General features: G+C 40.5%; 1 protein-coding gene across 1 annotated transcript; it reads left to right on the top strand.

The window, feature by feature from the left end:
* Nucleotides 1–113: 113 nt before the first annotated feature.
* LOC122760198 (solute carrier organic anion transporter family member 1C1-like) lies at nt 114–22,576 on the top strand. The gene is made up of 15 exons (XM_044015285.1): nt 114–397; nt 4,026–4,198; nt 9,561–9,702; nt 12,292–12,424; nt 13,030–13,148; nt 13,460–13,606; nt 14,053–14,151; nt 15,316–15,564; nt 15,682–15,846; nt 16,556–16,751; nt 18,261–18,426; nt 19,333–19,505; nt 20,978–21,042; nt 21,266–21,383; nt 22,112–22,576. Exons 2-15 carry the CDS (start codon nt 4,100–4,102, stop codon nt 22,347–22,349), a joined length of 2,109 nt encoding a protein of 702 aa, XP_043871220.1. The 5' UTR covers nt 114–397; nt 4,026–4,099; the 3' UTR covers nt 22,350–22,576.
* The last annotated feature ends 603 nt before the right edge of the window (nt 22,577–23,179 follow it).

The following is a 23,179-nucleotide window of genomic DNA, read 5'->3' as shown; positions in this document are numbered from 1 at the left end:
GAAAGTAGAGTGGAGGAGGGGGAGGAGGAGGGGAGGGGAGGCACAAAGGAGGCAGGATGAAGAGGGAGTCTCTCTGTTTCCAGGCAGCGTCTCTCTCTCTCCACACACACACACTCACAGCTGCCGTTGCAGACATGTTTTATCAGATTCTGTCTGAATCAGAGTTACCGTGAAGTCAGCTGGAAATGAACTCTGAACGTGTCTGTCGATATCAGAGCATTCACAACAAGAGTCGGCGCCTGTCCTCCTCCTCCTCCTCCTCCTCTTCCTCTTCTGCCATCCGCGTGAGAAGTTTGACCGGAGCTGGCTGAGCTGCTGAGGCTACACCTGTGTTTCACATTGGCTGTGTTTCCTTCCGACTTAAAGTAATCAGGTGGATGTTAGACAGGAAAGTGAGGTAAGATGTTGTTGTTGTTTTTAAAGCTTATAGACATCCAGATGTTTGGTGGTAATCACCATTGATCATACACTGAATGAAACATGGCAACAGGCACTGTTTTCTGCCTTGGTCTAATTTGTATTATGTAGTCACAAGCTGACCTCATTGCACTTATTTTGATCCATTGATAAAAATGCTGCACTTTTTTTTATAACATGAGTGGATTTTTCTTTTTCATCCAAGGGCACTGCTACAGTTTAACCCTTAGTGCTCACACGGCACTGATCAGTGCCACAGGTGCACCCTTGGTAAATTGTTGTGGGAATAATACAAAACTCTTTATATGGATTGCATTTTTGTTGAGTCAACGTTATGATTCATTTTAAATCACAGATAATTGTGCAAAAACTCACAAAATAGACACTTTTTCTTTTATTTCAGTTCATAAAAACGAGCCAAGCGAACTTTGACATATTTCCAGATTTTCTTTTTTGTTTTTTTTTTACTTTTTGCTGAAAAAAAAAGGATATAAGACACTCTATACTGCACATTCTTATATCCTCTGTATATACATTTTAACACTGTGATGGAAAAAAGCTGCCTAATGCTCTGTGTAACGTTTATGTAATGAGCTTAAACTATAAAACAAGGCACCAACATGAAACATTAAACCCAGTGGTTTTCTCCATGAGACTGTTCAGTCACTGCGTTGTACCTGCTGTTGTACCCTGTGAAACACATGTCCAGTAGGAATCTGCCTGCATGCCTTAGTTGACATAAAAGATTCATTGACCTGCTTGATGCACACATCAACGACAAGCATTCCCAGGCAACAATAGACTTTACGAACAGTAAGAGACGGCAGCAATGGCCAAGAGGAAAGGAAATGGGCTAGTGACAAGAAGGTTTGACGGTTCAAATCATGGGACAGGTCAAGGGCCGGGATGCTCCTGAGCAAAGCACACGAAACCTTCCATTGCTCCCAGGCCATTTGTATGAACAGTCCTGTTCATTTGAGCTACTGCTCAGAGGCACAATGTATTTACATATTACTAGACACTCTTACTTTTATGGTCACCTATAAAGAAGCATTTAAAATCGTGTCTCCATTACGTCGTCATCATCTAAACCAAGATCTCACTCGTGAACCTTTGTCTAACAATAATAACAATGTATTCAGTGTTGTGTTGCACCTTGTAAAATCCTGACCATTTACAGCCTGCTCATGATTTACAGGTGCTGTTCTTTGGTAGCGTGCCACAGATTAAGCAGGGAGTGGTACCAACTCACCCCCCACATATTAACTACAGATATCTGGCGGGAGATATAAATATGATATTGTGCACTCCGCATAAATAGAGAGGGAGAATGTAGCATACCAGTGAGAGGGCACATACCGTTTAATGTTTATTCATTTTATAAACAAGACGTGAAAAAAAGATGGGCAAGTGCATGGGCAACACACAGCACGCTAATCTGCAGTGGCGTGCACTGTTTCTAATGTTTTGTATTATATCTCAGGTGTCCACAAGTGTGCTTAATGGCTGCTGCCTTGAAAATGATATATAACAATAGAGATCAGATGTGAGCAATCACGGTGTCATTACACTGTATGTGAGCGTTTCCTCATCCCTGTTCTTACTGGCAGCAGCATGAGGCACGCCAAAGTAAATGATAATAATAATAATAATAATTTATTTTGCACTCATCTAAACAAGGTTAGAAAGTACTGTGATGAGAATGAGGTATTAAAAGAATAAGGCGTTGCCCATTTTCTTTTCCATAAAATGTTTTAGGAAGCGACGTAAAAACAGGTCACTAGTGTTGGCGTGTTGAATCGGATCAGGCTTTTAAAAACAGAAAACTAACAGAAACCTGCTTCATATTTGAATGTGCATCTCGAATGTGGGTCGAAACCATTCCGTCAGTAAGGCACACATGCTACGTGTGGGTACGTGTGGCTACGTGTGGCTACGTGTGGCTACGTGTGGCTACGTGTGGCTACGTGTGGCTACGTGTGGCTACGTGTGGCTACGTGTGGCTGTTCTTGTGACAGCAATGTTGTGAGTGATATTGTGGTCATGTTCTTCGCTGCATAGCAATCACTGAGTGGGTCCCATGGAGCAATTACATTCACTGGTTCACATGACCACCACAAATGAGCCGTGGGGGAGGGGGGGGGACGGCAACATGTGTGGAGTTGGGGGAGATTTATAAGAAGGGAGAGGAAGGTTCAGTGAAGAAGAAAAGATTGAAGAGAGAAGGTAGATTTGTGCTTCCTCTACATGTACGCGTACACAATGGACTGTGTTCATACTTACATTGTATGACGACGGAGTCATTGTCGTTTGTTGTTATCTTTCACCTGAAGACCATGATGCTTTTTCCCAGACTGCATCTGTGGACATTAACAATTTAAGAGTGAGTGATGAGCGGCTGACAACAATAGGTGTTATACTTAATTCCTGTGGTTGATATGGTTATTCGCCTCTAAAGCCAAAAACCCTGTTTGATTGTTTGTTTGTTTGTGTGTGAGAGAGATAGACATTCTTCTGAGTGAAATAAAAATAATGTTTACATATCTAACTAAACACCACGGCATTTACAGCACAAAGCAATTGTTAAGCGTCGACTGTGCCTTTAATGAAAAGGGAAATCTGATCAGATCAGAACACACAGACCGCTAATGCATGTTCAGTTTGGAGTCGATTATGAGTCGGTTATGCCAATAGAACTGCTTTTCACTGTGCTCATCCTGTGTAAATAATATGACGTAATATTTATATAGAACATACACACAACTCTAAAACGTTTACCCAGCACGTCGCTCATAAATTCCAAGCACAGAATTAAATACAGAAAGTTTTATAGAGACGACGTCCTGCTGGATGAAATCACACCATGTTTTTGTTGCGTGATCAGTAACATCAACATTTGCCTCGCATTTAAAAATCAGTGAGCAGACCTACTCAGTGCAAATATGAGCACATCTGCGCTCTCAGTGCTGTCGTGTTTCTGACACACAGTATTGATCATTTATCGGGATTTATAGAGGCCGAATTTGGACCATTTGCTTATACAGTGATTATGGGATATGTGATTTTAAGACGAAGGTTTCGCCACACTCAGCCCCTCAATGCTACATATACTTTGGTCACATGATGCACTTACTGGCTGAACAATGCAAACGCAGTGGTGATGGAATAGGCATGTTTAGCTCAGAGTTGTTCATACTTAGGCTTAAACTAGTTGACTGGAAACAACAGTTTTTTTGTTTTCGAAAAAGCAGAGCAATAACCCATGCCCTTGCAACACAGCTTTTTAGTGGTGATTCTAGACATAAGATGTCTAAAAACAAACACGGGGGTGGGGCGCCCCGTAGGGCAAAGAGCTCATTGCAGTGACCGGGGGTTTGATTCCACTGCGTGTATTTCCCCCCCCCTCTCCCCCTCTCTCACTCCTCTCTTTCAAGCTTCCCTCTCCTATCCATTTAAGTTCAGACACTATCTTTAAAAAAACAAACAAATACGTATAGTTAATGTGTGGGTTTTTTGTGTTTTCTGTCTGCTGACTGCTGTGCAGACCTGTTTCTGTTTTTCTGTTAAGGACGAGAAGTGGGTCACATGCTTGAATTATCCATTTGCAGGGTTGCATGCATCAGTGCCAAGAAATTACATTACGTGGGAGACTTCTACGAAGAAAACAGAGACATTTTGGAGGATGGAGGACAGAACTGAGCAAGGACACGCACAGGAGAACGGACGCAGGGATGGCACAGCCAGAGAACCGTGTTCTTCTTCCCCCTGCCCCAGCCTAAAGGTAAACACAGGTCCAAAACAATGAAATTATCGTCTTAATGTTTTAATGGGGGGTTATTACTGTATGGCAAAACACCGGCTCCAAAGAAAAATAACCCTGTCCTTACCAGCTTTACAAAATTTGTCTGCTGTCCCTTAAAGTTAAAGGGGACATATTATGCAAAATCAACTTTTTAATCATTTCAATACTTATATTTCACACAGAGTGTGAAAAAAGAATACTCAGTCCTTTTTTCGTGGTCCCGCTTAGTGTAAGTATAGGTGATAAAACACTCGATGTTGAATTCCCTGCGCTTATGACGGCAGCATGCGCATTTCACCGCGAATGTTACCGCCCCATCAGTATGTTTACTTGGAGAGCTCCACCTTAGCTCCACCTTAGCTTCACCTTGTCCCTATAAAATGCGAGAGTGCAGGCGAGGGAGGAAGAGCGGTATTATGTCAACACAAAGGGACAAGTGTGCTGTTCGTGGCTGCACAGTGGAGCACAGTGTTTTACACAAACTTCCAGCCTCAGAGGATTTTGTATATGAAGCTAATGTGCTGGATAAAGTCAGCAAACGTGTGTTCGTGTGTCTGCACCACTTCGCATCAGACTGACCATTCTGAACTATTTTGGCTATTTATTTTATAATAGGGTATGATATGTCTCCTTTAAATTGGCTTTGTGGGTTAGGTTTTTTTCTTTGAAAATGAGGAAACTGAATGAAATCATCATTCATTTGATTATTTCCACCTGTGCTTTTGCAACTATGACCTGTCACAATGTGATGCGAGTCTGATGTGAAAAAGGACCATGACTAAAAATGGCCATTCTTGAGCTGTTGGATCGTCATCACTCGTCCCCCACAGGGTGGAGGCGGATGCCAACCTTCTCAGCCCCATGATGCCTTGAAATCAAGACACATGAGACACAAATTGCTGTCAGAAAGCGACGAGAAAGTATCAACAGTCGACTCCGTGCGATTACTGTAGCATGTGAATATATCGGAACAGAAAACAATGTGACTCTAGCATCAGAATGAAACAGTGACTGTTGGCTAGCCGGCGATAAATAAACACAATTTCATCCAGAGGAAATTCCTGTGGCACTGAAAACACAAATGTGTTGAGATGAAATTGAGTTAATGATTGCCGGGGAATTGGTCTCATTTCTTCACAGCTGGCACCGTCGCTGTCAGCGCTTTCTGTTATTAAGACGAAAGTAATGGAACTGTAGACTTCAGTGGTGGCACTTGAAGGGAGGGGCTCACCAGAGGGTCGCTGCGCTGAAAACGGCATTGTCTGGCCCAAAACATGAAAGTTAGTAAAAGCCTTAAAATAGATCAGACGCTATTGTTGCCCTTTTCTACATGAAAGTGACATGAGACAATGGTGTTTAAGCAGCTTATCATAATACAGACTGCAGTGACAGGACAGACTTTCATTGCTTCTCAGAATTGTTTGGACTCTAATCCGGTGCTCAGTGTTATTCTGCTTTTTGTTAATTCCATCAATAAGACTTAAACTTTGGCAGCACAGTGTGTTATTTTTTTTTCTTCTACCCCACCTCTTGTATAATTAGTTCTACTTTTGGGCTTCAATTGTGGACCACTGTACTGTATTTGATTCTTTTCCTGTGTGTATGAGACAAGAAGCTCCAATTATTATTTATCACCAAACAAACAATAGCGCGAGAACACATGGAAAAATACAATCCCAGACGCATATTGTAATTCTGTTGAGATTTGCATGTAGTGCAAGTAACGCAGTTCTATATTGTAATTACAGGAAATGAATTATTAGTGTCTTATACTATTGGATTAGTGTTTTTTCATCTATGAAGTGTAATCTTTCATAGATGATCAACAAAAGAGTTGATCAACAAAACAATTTTTGCTGTTTTATTCAACTGAATGGCAAGTGTACAAAAATGATCTTTGATATTACATTCATTCATTCATCACTCAGCCACCTATTCTATGAACAATGTCAGTGTGAGCCACTAAGTGACTGACAGGGAAGTAATGGCGCTTTGTTCAGTAGATTTGTTCAGCACTTCCTGCATGACTGTCACGAAATACACCAGACTCCTCTGTTAAATGATGAGATTTTAGTCATTTCCTTGCTAAATGCTGGAGATTAGCCCACGTATAGTGTCAGAAGGTAGTAAAAAAATAGTACCAGGTACTATCGCTAATGGAAAAGCAAAATAAACGGGTCGTGCTAGTGGAAAAGCGTCATATGTGGCCACCCACATAGGTTTCGTTCAAAAATCAAATATTGAACTCCAGATATCGATGAAGATCCATCCATCCATTATCTACCACTTTATCCTCCACCAGGAGGTGCTGTGCTAATCTCAGCTGACATAGGCGGGGTACACCCTGGACAGTTCGCCAGTCCATCGCAGGGCCACAGTGACAAACGATCATCCACTCTCACATTCACACCTATGGTCAATTTAGAGTGACCAATTTACCTTATCCCCATATTGCATGTTTTTGAACTGTGGGAGAAGGCCGGAGAACCTGGAGAAAACCCCCCCACACAGGGGGAGAAGAGACAAGACAAGTCTCTTCCTTGTTTTGTGGGGAAATATACATGTATGTGACCTTGTGTGCAAGTGAACGCCCCTCCACCCCCACTCACACGCACACACACACACAAACACACACCCCAGGACATGCACATGTGATTAACTACTTTTGTGAATGCCCTGCAACCAGTCTCAGTAGTTAACATCAAAAGAAAACTATTTGCATTGATGGTCCCCCCTCATATCGAATCATGTAAATGGCTTCTCTCTACAAGGGAAATTTCAGGGTTGTTTTCTCTCGTCATTGCACATCCTGACTTAAAGCTGTTCCTATCTCTAATTCTCTAAATCTAATGTTAATTGTCAGCTGCCTCCTATTCAACTGCCACTAAATGGTCAAAAGGTAAAACTGTGTGCTCATTGCTGTTTTTCGCCTAATGAGCGATTTAGTTGGGATCTAATCTGTTTATTTGTTATCTGGAAAGTAGACTTAAAGCCACTGTTCCTCCTATGACCATGACACGTGAAATCGTTGTGTGCAATGTGACTCTCATGTGCACTGCTTATGTCATATGTCATTACAGCAGCAGATTCAGTGCAAAAACCATGACTAAGGCTACAGACCATTACTTATTAACGAGCATTCACGGGAGCAGAAGGAGATTACAAATACCTAGTCCATAAACAACACAATGGTTTTATTCTTCTCCCGTGTAGAGCCAGCTCTGTGGCATTACTGCTGTGAAAAACCACTGTCTTTTCCTCATCATACCAATAGTCACAGATGTGAATTGAACGTTAGAAAAGCGAAGCAAGAACACGTAGGAAGAGTCACCTCCCTAACTCCCTCCCTCCCTCCCACTCTCTCTCTCACACACACACACACACAGACACACACAGACAGACCACTGTTCCTAGGAAACTGCATTGACTTTCATTCATTTTGATAATGCTATCCCTAACCTTACCCATACACAATTAAAATTGTAGCCCTAAACTTGACCAGTTCCCTTAGAAATGAGGTTAGGACCAGGTTTTAGCCTCTATGAGGACTACAAATGTATTACATCTTCATTTTATTTTAATTTTAATCAGCTCAAAGCAAGACTTAATATTGGCATGTTCCATCTTTCATAGCGAACCTTTAGAAAGTCAATATTATAGTTGGTGTATTTAACATTTACATGTCAGATATTTCTAACGCCTTCTAACGATATGTTCCGCCTTTCATTAGACAAATGGAGAGGTCACAAGAGATCCTATAAGTCACAGGGGCAAACATGTGATTCTAGATTAGATTAGCCAAGGTCAGGGGTCAAGACATTTTCTGGCAGGAAGTTTGGTTTAACTTGTTTCAGCATCAGTTGTTTCCTTGCTGAATACATGCAGCAGTTGTCAAAGTCACTACAGATAAAGGAGGAAAAATGTGATAGTGAAAGTGCAGACCTGCATCATGTCTAATCGCACAGTACTTATGCTGGAAATGTCCCATGTTGGTACTTAAAGTTCAGTGCTTTGAATGAGGGCTATCTGTTCTGAGGAGTTGCTGGCTGCAGTGTTCACTGATTAGACCACTGCTTACATTTGTTTAGCACAATTGCAAAAAAGTGAGATAAAGCATTGTCAATAAGAGACACCAAAACTGCGCCAAGGCCACTCAGTTTCCCACAGTGAAACTAAAATAGTATTAGTATATAGTATATAGTAAAAAAAATCACAATCAGGATTCATAACAGATCAACACAACAATCTAGCCATCTCTTCCTTGGGCCATAACCTGCATCCCCATAACATGTCATCAACATCCGTTCTTTAACTCTGTGCTGCTCACTGAGAGGCAGACAATCAATCAGACAGACAGACAGACAGACAGACAACCTCCTTGGTGAAGGTAATTAGGTCATTGCAAAATGATTCAGTTTAAAAGAGGATGTGAGGGGAAACAAATGGACAAAGTCTTCCAGGGCCCTCCGGCAGCCAAATTAAAATATATTAAGTAGCCACCAGGGGGCGATTTTTGGTTTAAAAAAAGATCTCAATGATTTCATGCTCCATTGGTTCAGTAGTTTTTAGCAATAGCTATAAACGTCAGACACTACGTTATAATAAAAAGGCAAGTTCAACTGACAGTGTTATGAAAGTCACTTTTGTCACAGTTTAGTTCAAACCAGGAAGTTACCGTTGGTTTCTGGCTGGTGTGTTGATACTGCATTTGTCTTTGAAAGTCTGCCATGGTTTATTAGATTACCCTTGGTCATAACTGTGATATTACTGTGGGCTCGCTCACTGTTCACGGTTGCTCACTTCTCTTCTTCATCGCACAAATCAAAACAAATCCAGGAGAGGACATTTTTCCATGGTTTCAGTTCGTTTGTGTCACAGAGTTCGTCGTCCTGCCTTTTACCTATGTGTTATATTTCAGCTTGACTAATTTTATTATGTGAAATATACTGATGACGTTCTGCGTTTTTTTTGCCAACACGTTCAATCATTCGTCAGTCTGTCTGCTATTATTTTGCTGCCACGCATGGTTAGTGCTCTCCACGCTACACGTGTTTACTTCCAACCCTCTCCTCCCACTTGAAACCCCTTCTTTCATCTGAACCTCATTATTCCTACAATGCTGGCACGTCTTAATTACTGAATGCTGAACCACTCAAAGTAGGTTAATGAACTAAGTCACTGCATCGATCTCCTTCGGTCCCTTCACATGAGAACGTCGCACAATCAAGTGCAGAACAACGAAAATGAAATATCGTATTTGTGGTTTAACACACATTAACCCATTTCTTTGTTTTCTTTCCTATCCCCCACCCCTTTTTTATTTTTTACTCTCTTTTCCCAGATGTTTCTGATGGCTCTGTCCTTTGCCTATTTTGCAAAGGCTCTGTCGGGGAGCTACATGAAGAGCACAATTACTCAGCTGGAGAGGCGCTTTGACATCCCCAGTTACCTAATAGGTGTCATTGATGGGAGCTTCGAGATAGGTGAGTGGGCCTGCCGGTCACGGCTATCGCTTTGTGGTTCTGTTTACAGCCTCTGTATGTGTCATGTGTCCCTTCCCTTCCCCCCACCGTCTTTGGGACCAAAATATGAATGAGTTTCTTATTATTTCTGATATTCAAGCAGCAGATAAAGGATTCATCAGGCTGCCAGGAAGAGGACAGAATGTGCGTGTGTAGTGAGTCATAGTGTCATTCAGGGACATATATGGGTCCAAGCTTTGTTTTTGATGTGGACATGCTATGGACGGTTTTGATATGCAGGAACGTCTCTGTAAGTTTTAATTCAGTCTCTGCTTCCTCTAGGGATATAAAAGGGAATCATCAGGGTTTACACAATCACCATCTTTTATCTAACACCTGTATCAGCTGTAAACAGACAGTGCCTTTAAGAAAATATCAAAAAATAATTACCTTTAGGCTTTCGTTACAAAATGAGGTTGATGATAGGCAAGAATAAAAAGCAGTTTTCAAATTTAGAGGAATACTTACTTTAGCTTTGTATTACTAGAATAGGGGTAGTATTTTTGAAAAATTGTGCTTTCCAACCGCAGTTTCCCCTAAGTTGAGAAATGTCTCCTATCTTTTCTGCCCACCAGTGACACTTGGTCCTGTTAGCGTAACTGACACTAAGTGTCACTGGTGAGGCTAGAAAAGAATGAAGATATTTCTTGACAATTTTTCACTACCCTATTCTAGTAAAACAAATCTAAATGCAAATATTCCTTTAAGTTGAGAAAGTGTTTATGTGTTAATTGTGATTCATTAAGGGCCAATCATTCAGCTTTTCTTTTTTAAATCGCATGTGGAATCTCGGGGGCCACAAGGTTGGAGTCATCAGTACTTTTGACCTTGCAGCAACAAGACCTGGGTTCTCACTGTGTGTGCGTGGGTTTTCTCCAGTTTCCTCCCACAGTCCAAAAACATGCATGGACACTAAATTAGCCGTAGGTCAAAGATACTTGAGTGAACATCGTATCCCGTCACACAAGACAATCACAGTCCAAGAGGGTTCTCATTTGTGGTTTTCCTGTTGATGGAATTAAGCTGCCAGATGTTCAAGTCTCTTGAAGTCTCATCTCTTCCTGGAGCCCCTCCTCTACGAACATCCTTACATGCTTACTAACTAGCACTGTCACTCCACTTGTGTACCTGATTTTCGCCTTGACTTAGTGAACAGATTTAACACTTAGCACTATGTCAAACTCTTCTGCAGCACTGAAGCTTCAGCATTGAAAAGCAGATGTGATTTACTTTGGATAAAGGTATCTGCCACATGAGTAAATATTAACTGTAGTAAGCTCATTCAGTCTTTCTACTTTTGCTGTGTTACTGTCCGACAGGCAGTTTAGGCCCAGGGTAACATAGCACTGGGGAATAAGCAACATTTTCACCAGTACTGTGACTGAGTGTGTGGCCTGCTTATACTCTGATTGTGTGCCAGAGGGAAAGGTGAGGCGGACACCCAGTGGCACCGTCAAAGCCATATTCCCCGTCTATCTCTTCATCTGTCTCACCGTCTCCCTTGAAAGCTGCTTCTCTCATGTGGCCTAGGCAACAAGCTTTTTCTATAGGACTGTTGCCAGGGCAACACAGAGGCAGAGCAGGGCAGCGTGAAGAGAGAGAGGAGAAAAAAGGAACAGAAAGTGCAAGAAACAAGAGAGAAGTGATCAGAGGGGGCACAGAAGGAGAGAGAAATTAAACGTACAGTGGCGGCTCACTGTGCTTACCGCTTTTGTACAATAGTTCCACTGTGTAAGTGCGGTAATTGCGTCATTACCATGTGCATTAACATGGAAGACTGTCAAGGACTTCTAAGAATGTCCTTTACATTCACATGTTGCACGTGTCCTTTTACTGATCATTACTTTTACCCCCGCCCCCCCGCTGCGTCTCTCTCACACACGAGAGACTGACGTCTCATCAACTGAGCCTTTGTAAAGGTCAGGCATATGACAGAGGCTTATCTGTCTTGGCTATTTTGTCCACCTTGTTTAGAGTGGAGTTTCCATGTCACTGATTATGAACAGGTAGCACTGAAATGTGATAACAGACAAATCATCATGTCGTTATGGACGCACGCAGGTGACATCATCATCACGTTTTAAATTCCAAATATGAATTGCTGTCATCAAATTATGGATTCAGAGTCCGGCCATTTCTCCCTGTTTTTATTAACTATGACGCGTGCTGCTGCCTTTCTTGGCCGGCTCACCCTTGTGAAAGAGGTCTCGATCTCAATGGGTCTTTTATCTGTTTAAATAAAGGTTAAATAAATTTTAAAAAATAGCATCGATTCATCCTTAAACTTAACAAAAAACTTAAAGGAATACTTCACCAATTTGCATTTAGCTTTGTATTACTATAATAGGGTTAGTATTTTTGAAAAATTGTGCTTTCCAACCTCAAGTTGACAAATGTCTTCATTCTTATTTTCGTTACCTCAGGGGAAACTGAGGTTTAAAAACAATAAAATAAAAAAAAAAACACTCCCCTATTCTAGAAATACAAAGCTAAATGCAAATCGGTAAAAGTATTTTTCCCTCTATCTGACCTAGACTTTCTGCCCTCCAGGTAACCTGTTGGTGATCGCTTTCGTCAGTTACTTTGGGGCCAAGCTCCATCGGCCAAAGGTCATCGCAGTAGGTTGTGTACTGATGTCCATCGGCACCTTCATCATCGCTTTGCCTCACTTCATCATTGGACGGTGAGTGGGAGGAGCCAGTAGGCCTGCCTCTCGGATTTTAATTCAGTCCGTAAACTGGAGCCAAATTTAAACAGACTGCACAGCAAAGATTGGGTAATAGACATGAAATGTGTGTATCGCTGTTTGTTTACATGTGCATCACATTCCCTTCTCAAAGCTGTGCCAAACAATGCTGTGTCTGTCTTATATCTACACTGCAGGCCTTTAATCCAGTCCACGTTATGAATAGAGCACATTTAAAAACAACATCAATAAATGAGTGAAAACACAACATCGCACATTCACACGGCTATAAGAACGGGAAAAAACGCCAACAACTCACGCTGCATCAAAGGCCAAGGAGAAGAAGTGCGCCTTAAGACGAGCTTCACAAACTATTTTTCATTGAACGTGTCATGTACTGTATATACACACACAGTATATTACAGGTGTAGCACTAGATTAACCTTTAACATTATTGCTGTTCCAGTGAGACTTAAATGTACCGTAGATGCATCTGAAATGACATGTAAAATCCACTTCCACTCATTTCTTTTCTTTTCTTTTAGTTCTTCAACTGTTCATATTTGCTCGTTTTTAAAGTGTCATTTGTGCTTTGCGTATAGCTATGAATTTGAAACCTCAGTGCGGTGGGTAGAGAACTCAACACTGAACCCCTCTCCATGTCCACTGGGTTCAGTCGACCTGACCCGAGACGGTAAACTACCTGAAGTGCCTGCAACTGGTGAGCTTTACACACATACTTCAAATAAAATAGAATAAAATATGATCTCCTCGATTATTAGATGATTCATGCATTTATTTAGAAATGTGATAGACGCAATAATTGGATGTTTTGATCAGTACATAATCAGGCTACTCATCCCACGTGCAATATACTGTCATCCCAATCTCATTGTATCACATTGCACCGCGCCGTGTTGAATCAGATCATATTAAACCTGCACTGCCAGGCTGTATGCATATGCAATCACTGACGATGACCCTACGACTGTCGACGAGTAAATCATCACACTTACTCCGTCCTGACTGCAGGTTGCGAAAGCGAGTCCAACCTGTCGATGTGGATCTATGTGCTCCTGGGAAATGTTCTGCGCGGCATTGGAGAGACGCCAGTTCAGCCCCTTGGGATCTCTTACATAGATGATTTTGCGAGCGAGGAAAATGCGGCCCTGTATGTGGGTAAGAAAAGAGATATACACCTTTGGACTGTTTGACGAAGGTGAAAATTAGAGCATGAACACACCACTGCGACACACGTGCAGTAAAGCATTTTTGTTTACAGTTTAATGATGTGATAAATAGTCTTACAGTAAAACTGGACACACAATCATATCACTGTTTATAGTTACACCACTGACAGCCAGTATACAGGACAGTTTAGGTGTCACATGGCTGTATTTACCCTGCAGTGTATATGTGTGTCAGTGTACATACTGCCCTGTGTTCAATCATGTAAAATAATGGCCAAGATACACTATATAAAAAACATTCTTATGATACTCTTACGGACAAATTACTGCAGTAAATATTGATTCTTATTTACAAAGTCTTACCTAAAGATTTATCTCTCACCAGTTTGTTTGTTTGTTTGTGGGTCATTTTCATCCATGTCTATGAAACCATAGGTTGTGTACAGACCATTTCAGTGGTCGGTCCAGTGTTTGGCTACCTGCTGGGCTCCCTTTGTGCCAAAATCTACGTGGACATCGGATTTGTAAAGATGGGTGAGTTGAAACGCCAGTGTATTTATAATTTCAAAGTCTGGACTCAGAAAGCGCTTGTATTGTCCTGACGATTTTTGTTCTTACATGATATGGAAGCCGTTAGCAGCTTAGCAAGGAAAGTTTGTTTCTGTCGTAGACACTTAGATGTTACTTAACACAACATGTTGTCAATGTAGAGATCCATTCAGTCTGAAATGGTATAATACATACTTACATAATTTAATAATGGAATGTTCCGCTACAGTAGTAAAGCAGTGTGTTGTTAAACGGGGTAATTCAGTATTCTCTAAAAAAAAGAGTTTGCTTTCTAAATCGTCAACGTTTTTGATTGTTTTTTCAATAATTAAAGCAAGTTTTCAGATTTTTCAGCTTCTTAAATGTGAATATTTTCTGGTTTCTTTGCTCCGTATGACAGAGCAATCATTACAACTTAATGATTCTGGTTTGAAGACAGAAATAGACATTTGAGAAAATCATCATTTCCAGGTTCGGTAAACAACGATGGACATTCTTCAACTTTTCCTGACATTTAACAGACCAAACAGGTTTCCGGATTAATCGAGAAAATAATCAATGGATTACTCGATGGTGAAAATAATCCTTATTTGCAGCCCTACAGAGGTCCTGTTATGGATAACTAGAATACAGGAATAGAACGGCGACATCTGCACTCTTGATGTCATCACAGGTCTAATTGATGCCGTTCAAAAAAAGCTCTTGTCATTCATGAAACCGAGACAGGATGTTATCAGATACAAAATCGACTGCACGACCGGCCGAGTGCGCGGAGTCAGAGCAGGTGTGCGGGATTAGCATGGATTAGCTAATGAATGAGGCCAGACGACGCAGAGGAGGGACAAATCCTTCAGAAGGGCGTGAGGGATAGTGAGGGATACATTAGACTGCAGAGAGAAGAAGGTAGCGACAGAGGAAAAGGAGAAGGGCAATAAAGGTATCAAATCAAATATTGGGTTCAAAACTTCAGTGAGTTTGCTTTTCCACAAAATATACAGCTCTGACCAAACGCTCTCCTCTTGTTGGTCCAGTGGAGGAAGAAAGATTAACATTCAGAAACTGCATTAATACAAGTGTCCCAATAATAAGTAATGAGTATGTGCAGCCTCAGCATCAGCCTCAGTATTGATCCGTCTCCCCACAACACAGAAACTCTCACCATCACACCAGCAGATGCCCGCTGGGTTGGGGCCTGGTGGCTGGGCTACCTCATAGCCGGGGTCATCACCCTGTTCTCTGCCATCCCATTCTGGTTCCTGCCTCGTTCACTGCCCATACCTGGCCCCCGGGGAGCAGAGGAGTGCACGGCAGAGCAGAAGAGTTTCATTAAGAACGCCCCCCTGCTCAAGCACAAGTATCCTGCAGATGAACATACTAGTTTTATAGAAATGGCCAAAGGTGAGGATGGATCATTTAATTATTTGAACTGTTTTTCATACGGCTTGTATTGTCGGCAGTCACAGCGACGTTTGCTGACAGGTGTGAGTTTAAAGTCACGTCTTTATCCGTCGGCAGATTTCATTCCATCCTTGCGAATTCTGCTGGGACACCCCGTGTACCTGATCTACCTGTGTGTGACAATCATCCAGCTGAACTCTCTCATCGGCATGGTCACCTACAAGCCCAAGTACATCGAGCAGCACTTCAGGCAGTCTGCCTCGAAGGCCAACTTTCTGATGGGTATGTGTTATGATTCACTCATAAATACTATTAGCACTTAAATACTAAAGTAGCACATGAATTAATTGTGTTAAAACCTGGAAAATCATCACAGGGGGGCAGGGAGTTTTTTTTTAAGTACGATCACAGTATATAGATTAAAGATTACACATGAATCGCGTTTATTATTCCAAACGCACAGGGTTTTCATAAATTAGTCAGCAGTTTTTTTTTCCACTTCATGTATTTGTATTTTTAATCTGTTTGGTGAATGCAGCACAAATATTGTTTAAAAACAAGGGAGCGTGTTGCAAATCCTGCTTACACTACAGCTGCAGCGGGGGTAGATTTGTGAATATGAAGAGTGCGCTTGTGCATGTGAAATAAAATATGAACTGGAGAACTTGAAAGCATCTAGGTTCATGCGGTCTCATCAAAAGAGCTGCCTGCGCTGACCAGATTGGCTGCATGGAAATAAAAGAGAATGCATTATTAGTGAACGGAACTAATGACATGGGTATAGATAAAAGACCATCTTCAAATTGGTGATAAATGAAGGTCGAGATTAAAAGAAGGAGACGCAGCAAAGGCAAAGACACAGGTAGCGTTATACACTGGGCTCCAAATACATCTCAGTGTACTTGTCTGGGACATAAGGAAATCATACTGTATATTAAATCCATCAATGGCCTTCAAGCAACTCATTGATCACCTTGTCTCTTAATCCTAGGTGTGATCAATATCCCTGCTGTGGCACTGGGCATGTTTTCTGGAGGTTTGCTCATGAAGAGGCTGAAGCTGAACATCATGGGTGCAGCCAAGTTTGCCTTTGGCACATCACTGATTGGCTACATCCTTTCGCTGTTCTTCTTCGCGATGAGCTGCGAGAACGCCAAAGTTGCCGGGGTGACACTTTCATACAATAGGTGAGTGGCCACTGACTGACCTTTTTTGTCGTTATGGACTGAATAAACGCACATACTGGTTAAATGCAAGAGAGAAAAAGGAATTGCACGTCACTTTGATGGTCGGAGTTGCATATCAAGGTTTTGATGTGGAGTATTATATGTAATGCATGTAATATGCAGGTGCATGCACATGTGCACAGATTTGAAAGTCGGCTATGGTGACAGCTTTACACGAGCACTAAAAAAGAAATATTCATATCCCCTTAAAATGAATAAAATGAATGAATTTACACAGATGAATAGAGATTCCTTGCAAGCAGAAAACAAATTCTGTCTGGATTATAACAGTTGCTGATGCTACAGCTGATTTAGTGGCTGAATTTACATTCAAACACAATTCAAAACCACATGACTATTGAAAACATGTCCCTAAAAGCATTTTTTTACAAAAAAAACCACACAAAAAATATACATAAAACAGTAAAATCACACAATTAGTAGTATTTGTGTGATCTGGACCGAGGAGTCAAATGTTGCTGTAGCAGAAGGCAGTTTGGAGAGCGGTCTGCAGGCAACAGTTCTTTGCATGGTTGGGGATTTGGTTAGGACAAGCAGATACTCGTCCATCCTGCAGTGCCACCACTTTGCAGCAGAACAACGACACAATACACATACAGCCAACTTTCATTAAGACCCATTTTCAGCGTAAAGAAGAACATGGAGCCCTGGACTCACCACCATTGAGTGCGTCTGGGATTACATGAAGAGACTTTTCATTTTGGCATGTCTCTCTTCAACTTCACACACATTTCCTCTGCAGACCCACGTTTTAGACGGGGGATTGTTTTTTTAGGTTTGGCAACGTTTGGCATTTCAGACCCATAGCTTTTAAAGCTGCGGTGTACTGGCAACCTGAGCTGTGTTATTGGGTGGATGGTGCAACAGACCGAACACCAAACAAAACAAACACATGGCTCAGAAATGAGAATTTTAATTGTGAATATACTTGCTTGACCTAATATATTTAACATGGCACCATTTCTTCCCTGGGCTTGAAAGTTTGAAAACCAGCAGTAAAGAGATTGCTCCTCAACTCAGCCACAAACAACAGCACAGACCCGCCACAACAAAAAAAAAAACAAATGTGTTTCCAATACCCTGCCGAGGCTCTTTAACCTGATTATCAGCTGCAGATGCAATTGAAGTGGCACTGCTGACAATATAGATTAAACTCAGCAGCAGATGGAAGCGAGCTAATGGAGCTCCAGCGAGTGTGCAATTATAAGCCAACAGCTCCTTCATCTGTGAATCATTCCCTCACACTATGTGGCCCATTCTGCCACCAACCTTTTACATTCATGCTAAATAATAACGTAGTGAGTCTACTTACTGAGAAAGAAATAACGATAAACTACTTTATTATGCGATGTTACAAATAATATAAACTACACTACAACAATGTTAGTATATCTCTGTATGTCATGACAATATTCTCATCTGTACTTTGCTTTTACACTGTTCTTCCAGCAGCGATGGGATATCTTATGACAGACATACACTGTTCACAGCCTGCAACTCCGAGTGCTTTTGTTCAGCGAGTGACTGGGACCCAGTGTGTGGAGACAATGACATCACATATGTTACTCCTTGTCTTGCTGGCTGCTCCGGCTCTGCTGGCTCAGGGAAAAACACCGTAAGTATTATTACGGGAACAAAGTCGTCATTTTATGAAAATTAAGTTGTAATATTACAAGAATAAAGTTATAATATTACGAGAATAAAGTTATAATATTATGAGAATAAAGTCGTAATTTTATGAAAATTTAGTTGTAATATTACGAGAATAAAGTTATAATATTACGAGAATAAAGTCGTAATTTTATGAAAATGTAGTTGTAATATTACGAGAATAAAGTTATAATATTACAAGAATAAAGTCGTAATATTACGAGAATAAATTCATAATTTTACAAGAACATAGTCGTAATTTTATGAAAATTAAGTTGTAATATTACAAGAATAAAGTTATAATATTACGAGAATAAAGTCGTAATATTACGAGAATAAATTCATAATTTTACAAGAACATAGTCGTAATTTTATGAAAATTAAGTTGTAATATTACAAGAATAAAGTTGTAATATTACAAGAATAAAGTCGTAATATTACAAGAATAAAGTTGTAATATTACAAGAGCTGCAACTAACGATTATTTTCATAATCGATTAATCTGTCGATTATTTTCTCGATTAATCGTTTGGTGTTCAGAGTATCAGAAAACCTTAAAAAATGTTGACCGGTGTTCGTCAAACCTGGAAATGATGATGTTCTCAAATGTCTACGCGAACAAAGTAGTAATATCGCGAGAACAAAGTCGTAATATTGTGAGAATAAAGTCGGAATTTTCCGAGAAAAATAATGTCATAATTCTAAGAGAAAAATGTAATATTACAAGAATAAAGTCTTGCTCTTTGCTCATCACACCTTAATGCGTTTCTGATTGTTTTCAAGCTTATTGCTGTGTATATACCGTATATTTGTCTATGTCCCACTATACATGGTCACTTGTGTACAACTTTACATGATTTTCTTTGTTCAGGTCTTCTCTAACTGCAGCTGTGTCGGTGCGGCTGGTAATTTTACAGCCAGTACAGGTCAGTGTCCTCACAAGGACGACTGTGACAGGATGTTCCCGTACTTCCTGGCTCTCTCTGTCATCACTTCCTTTATCATCTCCCTCGGGGGGACACCAGGCTACATGTTTCTCATCAGGTCAGATTTAAGTTTTAAAAAGTATATATACGCACATATAATAGGATTTCAAAATTTGGTTTACTAAAGCAACGTTTGGTGTTCAACTGTTTCAGATTTGTCTGACATTCTTCCTTTGTGTGTCTTTGTGTCACTCTTATAAATAGTGGGCTTTGACAAACAACCCGTTTAAAAATAGACTGTTTACATTAACAAGATTTCCAGGGATTTTAAGCTGTTGACATGATGGTGATTTTCAATGGTCAGCTGAGAACCTCTCAAATTCTTTGAGGCAAATCTCTAATCTGTTTCACACAAATGAGGTCAGGAAAAAGTGTTGAGTTAGCACCTTCTGCTGCCTTGGTGACCATCAGGAATTGAACTATAATGTGCTTCTAAGAATATCGGTCTTCATATCAATAGGATTTCATCAGGTTTTGCCTGCAACATTTTAAAGTGAATTTAGAGATTACTAGAACTGACGGTGTCAAAACATTAGTGAACTGATCCGACATTAATTTGCTGTAATGAAAGAGGACATGACAGTCAGTGCTGCATCTCTCCCACTTATTTTTCTAAAGGGGACTGTGGAACGCTACACGTACTCAACAACAGTTCTGGAAGAACATGGTTGCTTTGTGTTATTGTGAATGTAACTGGATTACATTACATTGTCTTCTTCATTCACTTCAGAGGGAACATTGTAAAATATTCTTCATGTGAAGTTTGAAGCAACTATTTGGTTACTGAGCGACATTAACACAGCTAAAATTACAATTGAGCAACTCATGAAAGGTCATGTGACATGACTTGTGAACCAGGTGTAGATCCTCCTGCACCAGAGCAACATCTGCTGGCCGACACTTGACTCAACACCTAACGCCATAGATACAAGATGTACTGTTTTCATACACACATTTTAGTCAGGGAATGTTGACATATGCACATATTTCTTAGCTGGTCCTGTTTAAATACTGTGGTGTCACAACAATGACATTACTTTGCTGTACATACTGCAGTCTAATTTTACAGTAATTAGCAATTTTATTGTCATTTCATCGATCTAATTGTCAGTGATGGATGCTTCCACGTCAGAAAAGTAATTTAGATAATTAGATTATTATCTGTTTTTCTGGACTTGATAGCTACTCAAAGCATGCCACACTGCACTGCACTTCTTACTATTCACTCATTTGTACAGTGTTTCGCAACCCTGGTCCCGGGGACCCAGCGCTCCATCACACCTGATTCAAATCAATGGCTCGTTATCAGGCTTCTGCAGGGCTTGATGACGAGCTGACCATTCGAACCAGGTGTGTAGGAGCAGGGCAACATCAAAAACATGCAGCGCACTTAGTCCCCAGGACTAGGATTGAGACATTATGGACTAAAGGAATCGGGGATTGGACCCCAACTTTATGGCTGGAAAATAACTCATTCTAACCACGACGGCAATGTTCTAACCGATGTATGTCTTTCTTTTCCTCATGTAGGTGCATAAAACCACAGCTGAAATCTCTGGCCTTGGGTTTCCATGCACTGGCAACACGTACCCTTGGTAATTTGCCTTAAAAACAAATTCTCTCCATGAGCCTGTGTCAGTGGCCGAGGACGTAGATGCAAACTTTAAAAATAAGTTATCCTGGTTTTGAATCCACTCTGAGAAGAGTTCCATCCTGTTTCCAAAAACCTTTCACTTCACAACTTTATTAAAAGGATTATTCTAATTGTATTAGAGGACGGCTTTCGTAACATATTGTTTGTGTGCTTTGATCCTACAGCAGGGATCCCTGCTCCCATCTACTTTGGAGCGATCATTGACACCACATGTCTAAAATGGGGTCAGAAGAGGTGTGGAGGTATAGGAGCCTGTAGAATCTACAACACCACAGCATACAGGTTGTACTCGCATCTAACTATTACATCATCACATTTCAGTTTTACGACCCAGCTGACCGTTCATCTGAGTTTGAAAGGTGCTTTATGCTTAAGCATGTGGTGCAATATTGGACAGCAATGATGATAAACACTAACATACAATTGATGAGGAAAAAATGAAGATTATTTAAAACCTTATTGGCACAGTCACAACCAACAAGGCCCCAGAGGGCAACACTTAAAAAAGAACTTAATTTGAATGGAAAATCTGCCCAATTATCACTTGATTTAGAACATCGGTAAACAGTTTTCCTGAGGAGTTAATGGTCTTGGTCTTTTTCAATCTTTTTCAATATATGAGCACTAATTGCAGCACTAATGAGTGTGATTGACAGCTGGCATTGTTCAGAAGGTGCCTAGTTGCAGGTAAATTCAACATGGTGCTTGTCAAATTGTAAATATGTAGGTTTCACAACTTTAACTCACGACTAGACTTTCCCTCAGTATCACTCAAGTGATCTACTGATGTTCAATTCAGTTCAATTTAATAAACCAGTAACTTTACTCTTCACTGACATGATTTCACGCGCTTCTGTGAGACGGCGCCACTGTGGCGTTCACCCGTCTCTGCCCCATTTATGTGTTTGTCAACACTAATAGGTTATCCCGAGCCTTCTCTTTCATCTGATGTCAAAAGAGGAATATCTTCAGCCAATCTAATTTTATGGTTTAACACACTTGCCTCTCAGGATTGCATATCTGGGCCTGACTCTGAGCCTGCGGACTATCTCTTTCCTCATTTGCATCCCGGGCTTCATTCTGCTCAGTCGGCAGCTCAAGGAGGAAGAAAGGAACGCCATTCATGGAGCGGTGGTCAACGGAGGAACGGAGCTGGAAGCGCTCAGGAAGGAAGAGTTTATGATTTCCAATGTGAACCAATTACAACAAATGCCAGACAACTGCACAGACAGGGAGACGCGGCTCTGACAGATCCGGCAGAAGCGATGACCTTTGACGCCTTCACGCATACACACACCACAGTATGTACAGTGATAGTATACACATTTGCACACACAAATGAGACTTGCAGGGAATCGCATGTTGTATTTGATTATCTCATATCGAGCATACATTTTATATTTGTACTACCAGACCTGTGAAAGCTTTGTGAATTTTGACAGAAATTTGATATAAAGAAACATTTCTTGAATGTACATGCTTTTATTTGTTCTTTATGAAGACAAAGATGTATTTTTTTTTTTTCCAGTTTTAATGGTGGCACAAGCGATTCAATGGAAAACGCTATTTGCACACATTATTGCAAAAACAGTGTCATTTTGAACACCAGCATTTATAAAGTTGCCTCTTAGATATATGTGTATATGTATGTATGTATGTATATATATATATATATATATATATATATATATATATATATATATATATATATATATATATGTTCATGCGTTTCATAAATATATATATATATATTCATGCATTTAATATATATATATACATATATATGTATATATATACACACATATATACATATACACATATATACATATACATGAAATACAAGTTAATAAACATTAGGACAATTATGGCCTTTTAAGAGACGGGAAGGACTTTTTTTCCAGAAATTGTGGAAATATGTGTGAAAATATATTTAAGTAACTTTTAGAGGGCTCAGTTGTTGTTTTTTATGTCTGTGCCTCTGTCACTCCACAGATACCTCCAAAATGTGTGCGTCATATGTCTTGCTGATAGTAGAGAGCCATTTCTAGAGACATTGTCAAGAGACAGATATCTGGATA

The sequence above is a fragment of the Solea senegalensis genome, unplaced genomic scaffold (genome assembly GCF_019176455.1).
Source record: "Solea senegalensis isolate Sse05_10M unplaced genomic scaffold, IFAPA_SoseM_1 scf7180000013203, whole genome shotgun sequence".
Lineage (NCBI taxonomy): Eukaryota > Metazoa > Chordata > Actinopteri > Pleuronectiformes > Soleidae > Solea > Solea senegalensis.
The sequence above is the reverse complement of the archived record's forward strand: the minus strand, read 5'-3'. Positions and strand labels throughout refer to the sequence as shown.